We start from the raw sequence: 18,834 nt of genomic DNA, 5'->3' as shown, positions 1-18,834 counted from the left end.
GTAGTCTAGCTCCTGATCCACAGATGGTTCATTCACTTGATTTAGCTTGTGTTTCATGTCCACTATAAAGTTGTTTGTGGTGTCATGTCAATGTTTGTGTGATTAATTGCTTCTCATTCCTACACCGGCTGCCTCCTCCAGGAGCAACCAGCGGTAATGTCCATTTGTCCTTTTTCAGTCTGTCTCTTTCTTCTTCATCACTTTGCAGACATAATCTTATAACCACAAGGGTAATAGAGAGCCATGCGTTAGACTGACCATAATATCGCAGATCTTTTTCCAATGCAATTAAAATCTAACACCTGCCCTTTCATTTAGGAATTGCTGGGTCACTATTTTCAAATCCTGGCTAAACACATTGTACAAATGTTTTATATAAGGTCCGCCAAAAGAAATGCCCCCAGTCTTCTCTCTTTGTTGTCCTAACAATCCTGAGGTTGAGCATCTCATCAAGGTAGCTTCTGTCAGACAACCAGCCCCCAAGATGCAGAACATGTCCTGTCTCCTAAACATCAGCATCCCTGGTTATTTTTTTCCTGATCTTTGCAGTAGAAAAAAAAAACATCTCATATTATATGGTTTTGGTAAATCTAAAGGAAAATTGTACAATAACATTGTATAACGTATGGAAGGATTTCAGTATGGAAGCACCTCAGTTTTAATGTGTACCTGCAGTAAGAGTAAAGTCGCTTGAATGCCCCTTTTGCCGTAGAGGTCCCCCTGGTTCTCAGCAATTACCCCTGGAGCGCATTTATGTAAATCCTGATTAGAGGGGTTTTTTTTTTCTCTGAAATCGAATTATGTTATGTTATGTGTTTAGTTTCGGTATACATAGTGCTTTGCTAAATTTTCCTTTAGGTCAAGCACTCTGTGGCTGAGCCGGGGTGAACGGAAATTTCCCATTAGACTTGTACAGGTGTAAAGACCGGGTAGGGAGGTTAAAACCCTATTTTGCCCACCCAAAAAAGAGAAATCTTTTTTTGGGTGCTGTTGCATGACAAACATGCCAAAAAACACGGCAAAAAAAATGCAACGCATCGCGAAGGTATGAATGCAGCCTTAGATAATAAAAAAAGGTGAATTTGAGATTTAATGTTGGGATTTCTTACTTGCTTGAGGAACCTCTTGAAAATCTCCAAGGATTTTTTGCCATATACACTGCCTCAGTTTTTCTGTTGTTAGCTAATACAACACTTGATCTGTGTATGACTGGTCTTAATTACTGTGTCCTTTTAACTGCCTGCCAGGTAAGGTATGACACGTAGGAGGCAGTTAAGCCTACGAGATGCATTGCATTGGCAGCAGCGATCAGATTCCTCAGGAGTATCAGACATTTGCTGAGATTGTTGCTAGTGGGGATAAAGTGTCGTTGTAAGGTTTTCTTCAATGAAAACAACCAGGAATTCCTGCTGTGTGTTCAGTAATGTAGATTTAGACCCAGAGGGGCAGATGTGGTATCAGAACAGCTGGTAAATGCTCCTGAGAGAATTCTACATGTGAGCACTAGGGACTGAATATACCCAGCTCTGCTAACAATATTCTTCTCTCTTTTTCTCATCTCCTCTTCTATCCACATCTCTTTTCTTTTCTATCTCTTCCATACTTTTTCTTGTCTACAATTTCTGCTGCTCTCTTGTCCTCTTATCTCATATTTATTCATTTTCTGACTTGTCTATCTTTCATTACTTTATATGTGCATGATTCCTTTCTGCGTCACCTTTTTTATCTTCTGTTATGCTTTCTGTGCCTTAATCCCCTTTGTGATTCTATACCCGTAACTCTTTTCTCTGAGAACCTGACTCTTCTTCATTGCCTTTCAACCTGACTATCCCTTGATTACTTCTGCTTCTTCCTCTCTCTTCTCCTCTCTTTCTCTCTTTTCTTTTACGGTGTCACAACAGAGGTGGAAGTAAAGGAAAGGACATCAGCACAATCAAATCTCTGCGAGTGCTTCGGGTCCTCAGACCTCTGAAGACCATCAAACGGTTACCCAAACTGAAGGTTGGTGATATGCCTCGCAAAAAAATATATATATATCTTTCTGGCAGATGTTATATTGTAGGGTAGGGCAGTTAAATAATCACCTTTGACTTTCTTGACTATTCACCTAACAACATATGAAAATGAAAAATAATAATCATGTTTAGCTGTCTCTACATAATATACCTGTGTATTTGAAATGTTGTCTCCAAGCATTGTTGTGCTTTTCAAAAACTAAAAAAGCATTGTTAAATGTGCAAAATGTAATTTCATCCACCTCCATTTGTATGATATACTGGTTGAAGCAGGCCAGACCAGCACCTGGATAGTGCAAATGAGTGGAGTGTGCATTACCATCTGGAGACATGCAAGATTTTCAATATTCTGTGGGTGTATGATTAGCTTTGGAGAAATATTTTGCTGATTTTACTCTCTTATATGATGCTGACATTTTTTTTTTACACAGAATTTTAAAAAGACCTTTGAATTCTTAAAAACTCTCCCTACCACACAGTCATACACTCGTTAGGTCACTTTGGGTGAAACCAAAAAACCCGCTGGTATAATATTGGATTGTGACAGGAAACCAGAGCACCCGGAGTAAACTCATACACACACAGAAGTAGCTTAAAATTGGCATAGAAGAATGTGCCTTGGGAATCAATTCAGGTGCATGCATTCATTATTTAACACCTTCTTCTTGTGCGCTACTTGGTTTCAGTCCATTGGTTGGCTGTTCTGTAAGGTCACCAACTACCAGAGTTGGTCCTGTACACAGGGGCAATTTATAGCCACTATATCAGCTTTATGTCGGCAGATTCTGATATAAAAATCTGGAAATAGCGTCCCTAACTGCCCTGCAGAAATCAGTAGAAGTATGGCATGCAAATCCAAAAGGACTCCACACCTATCTTACAGCTCTCAAACAAGCTGGACCAACAGCCTGGAACATCCCATCAAACATCTTAAAACAGAAACAGAGCACACCAATAGTTTAATAACTTAAAGCACAAAAATAAAATAAAATTCACTAATAAGGAAAGGATGTGGCAGCCACCTGACTGTAGCTCTGGGCCACAGATGGTGTGCATTTTAATCGATGATAAACCTTTAGAAAAAGCAGCAGTGAAAATGGGTAAGAAACCCCCTCAGAAAAATCTGGTGAAATGTTAGACTTCTGTAGCGGATTTATGAATAATTACCCAAATTCAGTTCAACAGCCATTCCTGGCCTACCTCACATCAGCACACAACGAGTTTCTCCCCTGCTGCACTTACCTCTCCAGTTCCTGATGTTGGAAGACCCAGTTTATTGGAAGTAAACCTTCCTGAAACTGGGTGCCGGGGCACAGGCAATTATGCGTAAACATCATTGGTATTGTACAGGTGTGGTATTAGTAGGCTCTATAATGTCACCATTTGCCTCTCCCTTGGGGTTTTTACTGTCTTGCATAGGCACCGTGCCACACTGCTCTCCTGACTTTATTTTCAGTCTGAGATTGGCTGTGGATGAGGTCCCAGAGAGCAGGGAGATAGGGCAATGTGGGATAGTGGCCGCCAGTCGCCCAAGAACAGCACTCTTAGAAGTCGACAAATTAACTGGCTTCTCTCCCTTTGCAGTCCTGCCAGTTTTCTCTTGTGAGGTATAAAGACTTGTTGCTGGTGCTTCCCTTCTGTGCTCTGTACTCCTGGAAGCTGGACAGTCCTCCTGTCTTGTCTGCCTCTGGAAGTGGTGCCTGGGCTCACCTGCTGCTGCTTCTGAAGTAAGTGGATTGAGGCAGATGGGTCTTGAAGGGACAGCGGACCTGTTCTTTATTTTTTTGGGCAAGATTTGTCATGTTTCTGGAGGCGGTAAGCCTGACGGCTGACTTTTGGCGGAGGCTTCAATAGACCTAATACAAGTGCTGGCTCATTCAGTCACAGCCAAGAGAGCTTGGTTGCGCCACTGGAGGGCAGATGGAGCTTCCACACAAGCCTTCTGTAAAATTCCTCATAATGGGAGGTTATTTGTCAAAACGCTGGACGACGCAATTAAGCGAGTGACAAGAGGAAAGTCTGGACTGTGGCCACAGTCTAATAAAAAGAAGAAGCTGCCTTTTTGTTCAAGTCAGTCAAACTTCAGAAGGGTTCACAAGGCCAAATCTCATAGGCCAGGCTGAAGCAAATCCAGAGCAGGCCATTAAGACATCTGGAAAGTCTTTTGAAGATGCATCAAACAAGTCTCTTCTTGCAAGGCCAGGATAGCCTCCTTCTGGAGGATTTAGACACCAAACATCACCGGTGGGTCCAGAAAACAGTTAGGTGGGAGTACAATAGAGAATTCCAAAGTCTACCACCAAATCATTTCATTCACGACCAACAGATCTCAAGAAGAAAAAATTCTTGCAAGATTATATGAGTATAAGTACCTCTTTAGGGTAGTGGCCAGGGTTGGGGAAGGATCTCTAGTAAAAGATTCCTCCAATAAACTAAGCTGGGTAGTGGCATGCATTGCAAATCCTCAGCCTGGATGCCCACCCTGCCGCTGTGACGTCACTTCTGCTTCTGCATTCCAGACCGGTCAGCGTGGAGCTTCCTGTCAATACTGCACAGAAGCTTGTGACAGAATCCAACACCCTCACAGCTGAGGGATCTATACCGGAGCCCGCAGAGCGGCATTAGAGCACCCAACAACGTTTTTATCATTGATAAGCAGCTCCACCCCATGGACCTGTGAGTTTCACACCTTACACAAAACATACTGAAACCAGTAGGATTCATTCAGTTGGCACCCCCTGTCTCTGACTTTCTCAGTGTGGAAGAAGTTTTGCCATTCCAAGGTTATCGCCTACAGGTCTCCAAAGGCCATCAACCAAAAGGGGGTTCAAATTCCAAATGGGCCTTGCTAAGGGAGGATCCAGGGCCAATAGCACCCAGTATGGAGAGTGGTTAGACAAAATTCTAGGGCTGAAGCAAGTGGTGAGCATGAGGGTTCCATTCACAAAGTAGAAGCAAGTACAGTGTACATAGGAGATAATCCTCTCACTGAGTGGAAGGTGAAGCACAAAGTATATTAGGAGTCAGCAAACAAGGGGTCCAGAGAGACACGAGATCCAAGGAAAGTAACGGGAAGGCAAGAGAGGGGAAGGGGTCATTTGCTATAATGTGCAGTAAGCAACTGGTGGAAAACAGTGGCAGGGTGCAAAGGTACTCATGAATTTAAACTATCCAGGAGAAAATCAGGCCCTCCTCCTCCATACCTGCGAAGGTACTCCCGAATTTAAACTGTCCAGGAGAGAATTTAAGAAGTGGACACAGCCCTCTGCTTCCAACCAAAGCCTGGCGGGTTACCTCACGGCATGCTTGAGGTGGTGAACATGGAGACAGTGTTTGACATCATCGAAACTGGCCCACTGGTGCTCAAAAGCTGCCAACTTGACATTCTGGAAAGGAATATTGCCTTTTTCCCTGGTCAGGCAAAGAACTGCATCCTGGTCCTTATAGTTGAGCATCTTGGCTATGAGGGTGCATGGTGGTGCTCCTTGGGGCACGGACGAGCAGGAAAACAATGGGCCCATTCCACCAAGAATGTGGTGTAAAAGGCAGCCCTGCTGTAAATGTTAATTAGAAAGTTCTCGAGAAAGGAGGTTGGGTCAGTGCTAGAGGCTCCGTCCCAGCTCCAGCTTCAGCTCCAGCCACAATCTCCCTTCCCCTCGGCTCTCCCCTTGGACTCCCACCAGCCACCACAACCAGCATCCCCCGGCTTCAGGGAGGATAGTGGCACCGGGGCTGGGAACAATCCCCCCCTAGTCACCGATCCACCTCTCCTTTATCTTCCGCCGCGGACTGCCTGCCACCCGTTCGGGTAGGCATTACGCAACACCGCGGCTTCGGCCTAGTCCGGCCGTACCGCGGTCACTCACCTGACAGCCGCCTGCACCATACCGTAAAAACTTGACAGTCCAGGGATCGCACGCCGCTCGGCCCCCCGGCCCCCGACCTTCATTGGTACCGGGCCCAGGGACGTGGATTAGGAAAGCCCGGGGCTCCGGGCTAGCCGGCGGCCATCTTGGTCCACCCATCCTTGGTGGAAAAATTATCAACTTCCCCCCCTGTTCCAACAACCCTGAGGAACCCTTAAGGTGGGCCTCACCGCAGCCACCCTGTTATCACCTCTAATGGGCTAAACATTTAGCCACACAGACTGGTGGCTGCGGCAGAGCCACATAAAAAAAAAAAAATTCTCCTCCCGCCATCCTAGCTCCATCCTCCCCTCCATTTTTAAAGATCCCACTGCAAGGGCCAACTGGACCGCTTTCCAGAAACGTCAGGCTTACAACAAGCCAGATTCACCGCAACCAGACAGCTGACGGGGACCACCGCAACCAGGTAAGCTCGCACCTCCACGCCCCCACCCCCCTAGTGATTGTTCCAGGGACTGCGTCCGACTGCCTCCGGGGGTCAGGAAGGAATTTTTGCCCCACTGGTGCATTTGGCTGCTACTGCCAGGGTTTTTTTTCGCCTTCCTCTGGAACAATCAGGAATAACCGTAGGTTAGCATACCCCTACCTTCGGCCTCCATTCCATTTTTCACGCTATCCTAGGGCAACTACTCCGGATCACAGACAGATTTCTTTTCTGAGCGGGGATCTTCACCTTCAAGTAAAGGTAGCCGGAACAGCTAGCAACCCAATACAACAACTCCTTCCGCATCCGTATAGGTATCCCCTGATCAACTTGTGCGCTAATAGCCTCAAGCAAGGCGGCAAGTCTGATACCTAGCCTGTCCTCAGGGTCAATACCCTGATCAGGATCATCATCTTAGGCCCATAGTACCATCAACCTCATTCACAGACCATGTGCCACTTCAAATACTCAGCTGAAGTTCTCCACAGACTAAGGAACATCAACACCACATTGCCATCTTCCATACAAAAAATACTTCAAAGAGAACAACTATTAAAGACCGGACGACAAGCAACTGCGAACCACAGGAAGAGATCTACCCAACCACTACAATTAGATTGCACCTTGATTAACGCCAGGTCTGCAGTCAAACACAGACTGGAAGTACACAACTTCATCATCGAGAACAAAGAAAAGCTGGCTAACCTCTGACTGCAACACCATCCTCACCGAATTGGTGCCGGAAAACTACAGGATCCTAACCCAACACCGGATAGGGAAAAAAGGAGGAGGCCTAGCAGTGATCTTTAAAGCTCACCTGGGGTTCACCAAACCATCATCACAGAACCCAGTTCCTTTTATGGAAACCCTGACGCCACATCTTCAATCAACACCCCATGACACCACTCATATTCTACTGTGCTACAGACCACCGGGGACCAAAGTCCAATCTTCTTTCACCCCTCACGGAATCCTTCGCAATACACACCCTAAAATTCAAAAATTTCCTGGCACTCAGAGATTTCAACCTCTGGGCAAACGAGCCCAAAGACTCCATCGCGACTGCCTGCATCAATCAACTGGAAGAATTGGGTCTCCAGCAACTGATAAAGACTCCCACGCATGGGTCAGGACACACCCTGGACCTCATTTTCAAACAGAACATTGACGTCAACATACTCAACAACATAGTTATACTATTGTGCCTGATTTACAAAGAAAAAAAGTGTATGGTATCCTCATCCTTATATATTAACTACAGAAGAGATTTTTTGGGAAGAGACAAAAGGAATTCATACATGGAACATCATAACCATGATTTGCCTTGAAGTCACCCAACAGAATGATGGACTGTCTTGATACCAAGCTTATATAAAAATACAAATATTTATTATTAATTATAAAAAAAAAATTATTTATTTTTTTCGAAAAAGGAAAATTCATACATACATAAATAAATACATATTATAGCTATAACATAGACAAAATCTGTTACGACAGTATTATGTGTCCAATACGGTCTTTGGTTTCTCTACTAGTTTCGCGACTATTCTGTCGCTTCTTCAGGAGACCTTGTTTGTCTAAAACGAAATTTATCACAAATTACTTAACAAAAAGAACATATTTCAAGATATTTGATGTATTATTTTACAATCAGTTAGAGGGGGGAAAAAAGGTAAAAACGCCAAGTATGCAGCTCACCACCATGCAGATATCACAAGGCACTTGGAATTCGGGTAGTCCCTGCCAAGCCAGGTTTTGACCACCCTTTGGGGCGGACACGGGAGGTTCAAAGTCAGCTACAAAACAATAATCATAGATTTTTAAATAATGAATATGTATATAACTAGTTTACACAGCTAAGGCATAAACATTTATGTCACAATGTGGGTATAAAAACCACATACCGGTATAGCCAGATGCTTTTAGGTGATGCAGCATGGGTAAGAGTGCAGCAATTCAAAGACGCCGAGGCCCAGGTACAAATATTAATGTACCAAGAAAACCGGGAAAGGTGTACTTATACTAGATCTGGTATACGGTAGACATTGTGCCTATATCAGGTAAAGCAGGGGATCCAGATCTTTGCCCAGTCTATCGTAGATGTGCAGTGTTAACCTAGTAAAGATATAATTCAATCAGCCAGATAAACATATATTATATAAATATGACTCTAAGGTGCAGAGTGTATAAGGGAGCTCATACCGATCGGCAATGTCCCTCCTGCGACTCTTGAGTCCAAACGACAGTTCTGGCCTGGAGGCCCTACGTCCTTCGTTCTGCCTGCTGTGAAGGAGCGCCATAATGGCGCACCTTTAACCTCCAACCCGGCGGCATCAGAGGCCCGGCGCGGGCGCCAAGCTATGACGTCGCCGGGTCCGCCGCTCCTACTGCGCATGCGCCAGACCGATGTGCGTCGCCACGGTCTGGCGCATGCGCAGTAGGAGCGGCGGACCCGGCGACGTCATAGCTCGGCGCCCGCGCCGGGCCTCTGACGCCGCCGTGTTGGAGGTTAAAGGTGCGCCATTATGGCGCTCCTTCACAGCAGGCAGAACGAAGGACGTAGGGCCTCCAGGCCAGAACTGTCGTTTGGACTCAAGAGTCGCAGGAGGGACATTGCCGATCGGTATGAGCTCCCTTATACACTCTGCACCTTAGAGTCATATTTATATAATATATGTTTATCTGGCTGATTGAATTATATCTTTACTAGGTTAACACTGCACATCTACGATAGACTGGGCAAAGATCTGGATCCCCTGCTTTACCTGATATAGGCACAATGTCTACCGTATACCAGATCTAGTATAAGTACACCTTTCCCGGTTTTCTTGGTACATTAATATTTGTACCTGGGCCTCGGCGTCTTTGAATTGCTGCACTCTTACGCATGCTGCATCACCTAAAAGCATCTGGCTATACCGGTATGTGGTTTTTATACCCACATTGTGACATAAATGTTTATGCCTTAGCTGTGTAAACTAGTTATATACATATTCATTATTTAAAAATCTATGATTATTGTTTTGTAGCTGACTTTGAACCTCCCGTGTCCGCCCCAAAGGGTGGTCAAAACCTGGCTTGGCAGGGACTACCCGAATTCCAAGTGCCTTGTGATATCTGCATGGTGGTGAGCTGCATACTTGGCGTTTTTACCTTTTTTCCCCCCTCTAACTGATTGTAAAATAATACATCAAATATCTTGAAATATGTTCTTTTTGTTAAGTAATTTGTGATAAATTTCGTTTTAGACAAACAAGGTCTCCTGAAGAAGCAACAGAATAGTCGCGAAACTAGTAGAGAAACCAAAGACCGTATTGGACACATAATACTGTCGTAACAGATTTTGTCTATGTTATAGCTATAATATGTATTTATTTATGTATGTATGAATTTTCCTTTTTCGAAATTTTTTTATTTTTTTTTATAATTAATAATAAATATTTGTATTTTTATATAAGCTTGGTATCAAGACAGTCCATCATTCTGTTGGGTGACTTCAAGGCAAATCATGGTTATGATGTTCCATGTATGAATTCCTTTTGTCTCTTCCCAAAAAATCTCTTCTGTAGTTAATACTCAACAACATAACATTGCCATGGACGGACCACCACGCCATCAAATTCAAAATCGCTACCAACATCACCAACGAAAAATGGAAACCTGTAACAACAACGCACTGGACCAGATCACATAAAAAACTGTACTCCGAATCCTTCAAAACCACTCTATCCAATAAGATAACTACAATAACCTTATACCACTCTGCGGAGGAAACACTCAACTCCCTGAACAGGGCATTACTGCAATCAGCAGACTCGGTAGCTCCAAAACGCAGGGCCCTCATCATGGAAGAAAAACTCTGGATTGTTTAATAGCTCCCTCTCCGTACTAAAGCAAGAACGCAGAGGAGCGGAAAGAACATAGAGAAGAAATCCGACCGAGGAAAACCGCTTTAACTACAAAGGTCTCACAGAGAATTATCGGAAAGCAATCTTCAAAGCCAAAAAGGATCTCTTCTCATATACAATCTCAATGGCCGCAAACCAACCACGGGAACTGTTTAAACTAGTCAATCAATCAATGAATCCGGTGTGCCAAGAGCCCCCAGAAAATGAATCCCAGGATTACTGTAACAAACTGTTGGATTTTTTCATCGATAAAGTCAAAACCATCAGGGAAACAATTTGTCAGAAGAAAACATCCAACCTCAGCCAGCAAATACATAAAGAGGATGTCTACACCAACATTCCGCAACCGCCGGAATTTTCACTATCCCCAATTACCGCAGACACCACAATAAACATCATTAATAAACTTTGTGACAGTACCTCACCAATTGACATCATCCCCACAAAACTTCTGAAAGAATGCGCCAACATCGTGGCTCCGACCATAACGCACCTCATAAACCGATCATTCCACGAAGGGATTCAGCATCCTCAAACATGGCATCGTCAAACCTGGACCCCCAGGACCCAAACAACCGTAGGCCAATTACAAGCCTCAACACCATTTCGAAGATCATGGAGAAAGCAGTAGTACATCAGCTACAACTCCACCTGGATACTCACAAACTCCTGGACCCGCTGCAATCAGGCTTCCGCCCTGGTCATGGAACAGAAACAGCACTCCTGAAGATTTGGGACGACACCCTTGAAGCAGTAGATGATGGAGAGCCGTGGCTCCTCGTATAGTTAGACCTAAGCGCTGCGTTCGATACAGTAGACCACAATACTCTACTCGTCTGCCTCACAGAAGTAGCCGGAGTCCAAGACGTAGATCTCCAATGGTTCGCATCCTTCCTAGGAAATCGTTCACAGACAGTGAAACTAGGAAAATTCCTCTCTGAATCTCGGGAAGTCACCTGCGGAGTCCCTCAAGGATCTCCTTTGTCACCCGTTCTCTTCAACATTTACATCCGCACACTCCTCCAAATCATCAGATGCTCAGACCTTTGCTTCCACTCTTACGCAGACGACACGCAACTTTATTTCCATATCAATGGAAAAAAAGATCACCAATAACAACTTGAAAACTGCCTCAAATCAATAGAGGACTGGATGACCACTAACTCCCTCCAACTCAACGAGTCAAAGACAGAGCTTCTTATCTTACACCCAAATCATAATCCCGTAACCAAAACCTCCTGGTCTCCACCGACCATCTTTGGGCAGACCATCTCCCCAAAGACCAGGGCCAAGAGTCTCAGGGTTATTTTAGACGCACAAATGACATTGGTGCGCAAATAGGAGCAGTAGTCAGTGGATCTCACCATCTGCTACGCATGCTTCGCAGACTCATCCCATTTATCCCAAAGAATGACAAAGCAGTGGTAGTTGGAACAATCATTAATTCATGACTGGACTACGCAAACTCTCTTTACATAGGGTTACCACAATATCAACTTGCGCTATTACAACTAATCCAAAACACGGCGGCAAGGCTGATAACAGGAAAAAAACCCTGGGAATCCATCCCTCCTTCCCTGAGGAGCTTACATTGGCTAACCGTAAAAAATCGGATCACATTCAAGACCCTTTGCCTCACCCACAAATGCGTGCATAGAGAAGCTCTGCGATACCTAATGGAGAAAATAAATCATTACACACCAAACCGCAGTCTTCGATCAGCCAACAAAAACCTCCTCCTCGTGCCCAAAGCCCGGTATAAATCCAAGGGGTATCGGAGATTCGCTGTCCAAGGTCCCCGGCTATGCAATGCTCTACCTATCAACATCCGCCTGGAAGAAAATCACCTGGCTTTTAGGAAAAAACTCAAGACCTTCCTCTTCTAGCTGATGATCGAAGCTCGTCACAGCGCCTTGAGGCGATTCAGTTCGCATTGTGCGCTATACAAGTATTTAATTCATTCATTCAGTGCCCTCAGCACCCTCCGGGAGGCTCACAAAGCGAAGATTACTGCATCGGAAACGGTTCTCCATATCATCTTGCTTCTGGGTAAGCTGTTGAACCTGACGCTGCATGTGCTCTGAAGAGTGTTGTAGTGGGTGCAGCATGTCTTCCACTCTGCTTATGTGACTCTCAGCCTCAGTGACCCTGTTTCTCAGCTTATGAAAGCTCTGACGCAGAAAATAAATATACATTTTAACTTCCATGATCTTAGTTGTAAGGGTCGCTTGACACATAGAGATTACATCCAGGAATTTAGCCATCTCTGGGCATTCTGCTCCTTGAGCTGAAATTTTGCCAATTTTGAACTGGCTTCGGATACTTTTAGTGGGGGAGACATGATGAGCAGGGTGTGAGGGTCCTCTGAAGCCAAAATTGGGTAAGTTGAGTGCAGGATTACTGCTAGGATACTGGTGAAAGGATGTGGTGAAGATGGAACTATCCTCACATGCGTCCTACTCCATCGTGCTCCAGGCCCGCCCCCCTAAGTTGCTAACAGTGTACTTGCAAAGGTCAAAGGACATGAGGAAAGTGGATAATTTTTTTCGTTTTGCTATCAGGTCCTCAAGAGCTATCTTCTATTGGATTACTAGGGTGATTAAATTAGCATACAGAAAGTAGGTCTTTCTGCTCTGGAACAGGTGCAAGATCATTCGACCAGCGGGGTGCCAGCTTTTGGGGCAGTTATGCCAAGAGATCAGTGGAAGATATGAAAGACGTCTAGCTGAAGTTCTTGTGCGGTCTTCATATGACTTTACAAGCTAGACATGCGGTTAGTTACTTCTGCAAAGTTTGGAGCAAGAGACATAATTTTTTTTGTCTTTAGTAGCTTTTCTCTGACTGTCAGTGTGTCTTTTAATGTGTTCTCTCCCGCCCATTTATTATGCTAGATATATCCCATTGTGTGCTAACATGAGGTGGGCCAGGATAACTGAAAATAGTTATCAGATACTTACCATAATTTTCCTTTTCTGGCCTATCCTCACGTCAGCACAGTACTCCCTCCCTAGTAGCCTAATGCAAGCAAGGTTATCAAACACTTCAGTTGGGGAGGGGATGTCTTTTATTGAGCTAGGAAGAGGTGGTCCTGTGGGTTCCAGAAAAGGAGTTAACCCATTGTGTGCTGATGATAGTATAGGCCAGGAAAGGAAAATTACAGTAGGTATCTGATAACAATTTTACATAATTAACACTTCATTATGGTTGTAGCCTTCTGTAACATGGCAGTCTCTTATCTTTCAGGCTGTGTTTGACTGTGTGGTGAACTCTCTCAAGAACGTCCTCAACATCCTTATAGTTTACATGCTTTTTATGTTCATCTTCGCTGTGGTTGCTGTCCAGCTTTTCAAGGGCAAGTTTTTCTACTGCACAGATGAATCAAAAGAATTTCAGAGAGACTGTAGGTGAGGAACCATTTTGCTGTACTATATATTTGAGTTTTGGGATTCTGTGTGGCTAAGTTGGTACTTGGTCTGACTCTGATCCTCTATATGTGTGATGTGTATTAAGCCCTAGAAGCATGCGTAAGATATATACCAGAACCAAATCTACAGTTAGGCATATTTAGTTCTAAAGTTATTATTTACCATTTTTAAAGTGACAGTTTTATTTTGAAGACCTCTGGTGATTGGGTCTTACAAGATAATGATCAATTTCCAAATAAGACTGATCTAAGGGCTCACACAGGGGACACAAGGATGTGGTGTAAATGAGCCCTAACAGCTGCCTTTTATCTCACCATAATGCTGTGTAATCCTGCCTACCATATGTAATTGTGTCTCTATGTTTCTCCCTAGGGGAGAATACCTGGTGTATGAGAAGAATGAAGTAAAGGCACAAAAGCGGGAGTGGAAGAAGTGGGCATTCCACTATGACAATGTCTTGTGGGCGCTGCTCACCCTTTTCACTGTGTCTACAGGAGAGGGTTGGCCAGAGTAAGAACTCCTGTCTTCCTTTTTTACAACTGTGTGAGGTGCAGAGAAAGTGATGTATGAAAAAAATTGCAAAACAGACAGCAAAAAAAAGTTTGCACTTGTAGTTTTTTTCCCCCCTCTCATTAGCTGCAGCAAATCCACTGAAACATTATCAAATCCATTAAAACACAACTCCATTTTTAAAGCCAACCGCACACAGTAAATATTATTATACCTACTCAATCTGCAGTATTTACCAAACTCTATGAAGTGCAAGGGCACACCTAAACAATCCATTCAAATTACATCTAGTAAGGTAGACACTACAAAGTTGGTAAAAAGCCAAATACATTACATTAGCATAGTCAGCATTGTGGTGAAGAGGAGCCATAAATCAAGAAATATGTTTCAAATCCAATAAAACAGAATTCAAACAAAACAGCTAAACGCATGGTTGAAATCACTCACCTTTAAGCCAATGGCTGTGTCTTGAAACCTGCATACCAGTTAGTTGTGCACAGTGGTGGCTGGTGTTTTTTCGGGGGGGGGGGCAAACAACCAACCCCCCGGCAGCTGGAGGTGCGGAACTACACCCCCCTCCCCCAGCTGTCTTTTCAGCGGCTCCGGTGTCTTCCAGTGTGGCCGTGTCCTCTCCCCCACCTGCTTTCTCCACGTGTCTCCTCTCTACTCCTCCTAGGCGCTAGGCGTCCAATAGCATCACATGACATTTTGGATAATTGGGAAACGAGTGTCACGACCCTCTTCTTGATTGGCGGGGAGGAGATTTAGTGTGAAAATAGTGAATATTCATTTGCTATTGTCACACAACTGGGAGCCCACCCTTTTTTTTAAATTCTATTAGAGACAATATTTGCTGATATATTTCTATGGAAAATACTCTAAAGCGTATTGCACATGGCTCCCAGAGAACTGGCCAAGAAATGGATATGACTGAATGGATATATATCCTTTCAGTGAAAGTCTAATTGATGTTAGGCCATATTTATTTAGAAGATTGCGCAACGAGCTGTGTAACTACCCACACTAGGTGTGTAATAATATGAGTGAGCGCTCCAAACAAGCAAAAAAAGCAGCTAGCATAAAGTAAAGTAATCAGTCAACCTTATATACAGATATTAAAAAAAAGTAATATAAATATAAATGAATATGATATATATATATATATATATATATATATATATATATATATATATATATATATATATATATATATATAAATAAATATTAAAAGCATTTCATTTATACATGCTATTATATGTATGTAGAATTTTCAGAGTGCCGCACTGTCACTTTTTATAACTACCTACAGTAACCTATCATATATAAGGCTACTCAAATGATGGACAATGAAATTGTTCATTGGCTGAACTTCACCTCAGTCTCACCGTATATACCTAAAACACAAATGAACCCATACCTCAGTGTACTGGTAGCACCTCGCACACCGGCTCTTCTCTCTTCTCTTGCAGTGTACTCAGACACTCTGTGGATGCCACTTATGAAGATCAAGGACCCAGGCCAGGATTCCGCATGGAGATGTCGATCTTTTATGTAGTTTACTTTGTGGTCTTTCCTTTTTTCTTTGTCAACATTTTTGTAGCCTTGATCATCATCACTTTCCAGGAACAGGGTGACAAAATGATGGAGGAGTACAGCCTGGAGAAAAATGAGGTAATGTAAACACTTTAAAGGAAAATCATAGGGTCTATGCATACGTTTCTATATATATTATGTGCACGGCTCAAAAAACCCTAGTTTTTACATGTATAACTTGTCTTAGATGCTTTGCTTAAAAAACAACATCTTCAGCTCTGAATAGACACCCACCTAAATGAATCTTCAGCTCTGATTAGACACCCACCTAAATGAATTAAGAGGAGTGGCTCCACCTATTCACCTATTCCCCTATATGAGGCCAGAGAGATATAGTCTGAAAGAAAACCGCTTCTGCTGTGTATTACTGTTTATTTGTAAGATAAAAATTTCATTAAAAAAAAAGTAAAATAAAAAGATTAAAAAAGCAATTAGAATAAAATTATCACCAAAACCCCATGAACACATTTACTGTATATATACAGTCACACATCATGGTATAACTAAAAAAAAAATAGTTTAACATACAGATGAAATACATATAAAGGAGCTGTTTTATCCTTTTAATATTATGCAGGACTTATTATTATGCAGGACTTATGCCCCATACACACGGTCGGATTTTCCAGCGGAAAATGTGCGATCGGATCATGTTGTCAGAAAATCCGACCGTGAGTGGGCTCCATCTAACTTTTTCCGTCGACTTTTCCGACGCACAAAGTTTGAGAGCAATTTTCCGACAACAAATTCCAATCGCATAAAGTACAATTCCGACGGACAAAGTGCCACGCATGCTCAGAATAAACTAAGAGACGAAAGCTATTGGCTGCTGGCCCGTTTACAGTCCTGACGTACGTGTTTGACGTCACCTCGTTCAGAAAGATTGGAAATTCCGACAACTTTGTGCAACCATGTGTATGCAAGACAAGTTTGGCCCAAAATCCGTCTAAAAAAATCCGACAGATTTTGTGGTCGGAATGTCCGACCGTGTGTATGGGGCATTACAGTATAAAGCGCCCATAGTTTGCACAGCACTTTACAAAATAACTAGTGATATTATAGATATAATACACCCCTTTAAGGGTTGGTGGTCAGTGTTGTGTGCCCCCCTTTAATGTTGCTAATCAGTGTTTAGTGCCCAATGACATTCATGGTTAGTGTGCCCCTTTAAGACGAATATGCCCCCAGTGTGTCCCCTTGCTGTGCTTCTTGGTATTCGTTGCCCCCCACATCCTTGCTGATTAATGTGCCCCACTTTCATTGGTGGCCAGTGGGAGCAGTTTTACTCAAAGACCCAGGCAGGAGAAGCCCCAGCTGCTTAGGAATGAAGAGGATTTGGAGGATAGGCAGCAGAGGAGGAGGGATGGGCTTAAAAGATGTAAACACACGCTGTGTTTGCATTTGAGATCATTGCAATCGGCCACCACAGCAATCACAGGGCACAGAGCCACTGTGCCTTTTGTCTGTGATGCAAGAATGACAGCTTCATCACGAAAAGTTAATGCACACACTGGCTGCCCATACCTTATTTCTGCAGTGCTGTTCAAAATCAGTTATATCTCCATTCAGTATGATTAGGTGGAGGAATTACCATAAACAGTAGTATATTGATGGTATTCAGGGGGCATTATCCCAGAGAATATATCGAACAGCACCACAGATTAATAATATGGAACTTTACTTATGCCAGCCAGGATCTCATGTATACATGCAGATTCATAAACTCAGTTAAAACTGTAGTATATTTCATTAAAGATAACATTGTTTATCTCATAAAATGTGTGAAGGCAAAGGCATTCACAGTATATCAGAAAAAAACAACATGGCAACAATGCTTCAAGCGGTTGTGGTATGGCACAATATGAAACAAACAAAGCAAATCATCAAAAATACAACATAACAAAATATATTTAAACTTCACCTACAATACAAAGTCTAATAATAAATCCAATAATAATAAAAAAAATCAGTAAAGGAAATGTCATGGTCAGTTTTCTATATTGATTTCGATTTTTTTCATTATTGGATTTATAATATTAGACTTTGTTATTTTGAGTTTAGTTTGATTATATTTTGTGATTTTGTATTTTTGATGATTTGGTTTATTTGTATTTTAGAAAATGTGCTTTTTTAATGGTTAAGCCAGATAGATTGATAGATTGACATGCAAAATCCTGAAGAAGTGGCTTTGTCCATGAAACGCATAGACAAATAAGAGTTATTATTGGCTCATATTAGGATATATATTGTCATAGTCCCTTGAAGTATTGTTGTCTTGTTGTTTTTATCTAATATATTGTGAATGCCTTTTCTTTCACAAATTTTATGAGATGAACAATTTTGTCTTTAATAAAAATAAAATATGGTTTTAACTGAGTTGTGTGTATAAACCAGATCCCAGTTGGCATAAGTCTCATTAATTAATCTATAAACAGCAGTCCATAAATGAATGTCCATCTCCCCACTTTATTTAGTATATGGTCGTAGGGAGATGGTTAAGCGTGGGCGAGGTGGTTCTAAAATTTCACTGGGATGTTATAAATGGCCAAATGCAAATACTTCATAGTCTAGTTCTTCATTAAAATGTGATACGTTTTTGTTTTCTGTATTCCATTAATTAATTCTTTCTGTTTGTTCTTTTCCCATGTTACAGCGAGCCTGCATCGATTTTGCTATAAGTGCCAAGCCCCTGACTCGCCATATGCCGCAAAACAAGCAAAGTTTTCAGTATCGAATGTGGCAGTTTGTTGTATCACCACCTTTTGAATACACAATTATGGCACTGATTGCCCTAAATACCATTGTGTTAATGATGAAGGTAAGAAAAGGAAATCCAACTATCATTAGGCTTTGTTAAATAAACTCTGTGGCATGACTAACATAGTTATGGAGGTTGGACTGGCCCCAGCAGTTCCCCCAAACTGCATTGCAGTGGCCTCAACTTTAAAAGGAGATCCTTGTTGGTTTTCTGTCTAGTAAGCCACATATAAAAAATCTTACATGCCTGATAGCTAATTCATCAGCCTCCTC

At 42.7% G+C, this 18,834-nt stretch overlaps 1 protein-coding gene across 8 annotated transcripts in view; it reads left to right on the top strand.

Annotated features, from left to right (window-relative positions):
* The window catches only part of CACNA1A (calcium voltage-gated channel subunit alpha1 A), a 407,588-nt gene that overhangs the window by 224,214 nt on the left and 164,540 nt on the right, over positions 1–18,834 (top strand). For all 8 annotated transcript variants that reach the window (XM_077470422.1, XM_077470419.1, XM_077470424.1 and 5 more), the window contains exons 24-28: positions 1,902–2,001; positions 13,520–13,680; positions 14,074–14,211; positions 15,681–15,882; positions 18,458–18,622. In XM_077470422.1, coding sequence (XP_077326548.1) covers positions 1,902–2,001; positions 13,520–13,680; positions 14,074–14,211; positions 15,681–15,882; positions 18,458–18,622 — 766 coding nt within the window. The remainder of the gene's footprint in view (positions 1–1,901; positions 2,002–13,519; positions 13,681–14,073; positions 14,212–15,680; positions 15,883–18,457; positions 18,623–18,834) is intronic.

This window comes from Lithobates pipiens, unplaced genomic scaffold (genome assembly GCF_037356315.1).
Source record: "Lithobates pipiens isolate NorthernLeopardFrog02 unplaced genomic scaffold, aLitPip1_a1.2 Scaffold_8, whole genome shotgun sequence".
Taxonomy (NCBI): domain Eukaryota; kingdom Metazoa; phylum Chordata; class Amphibia; order Anura; family Ranidae; genus Lithobates; species Lithobates pipiens.
Note: the sequence above shows the minus strand (reverse complement) of the source record. Positions and strands in the feature narration are given on the sequence as shown.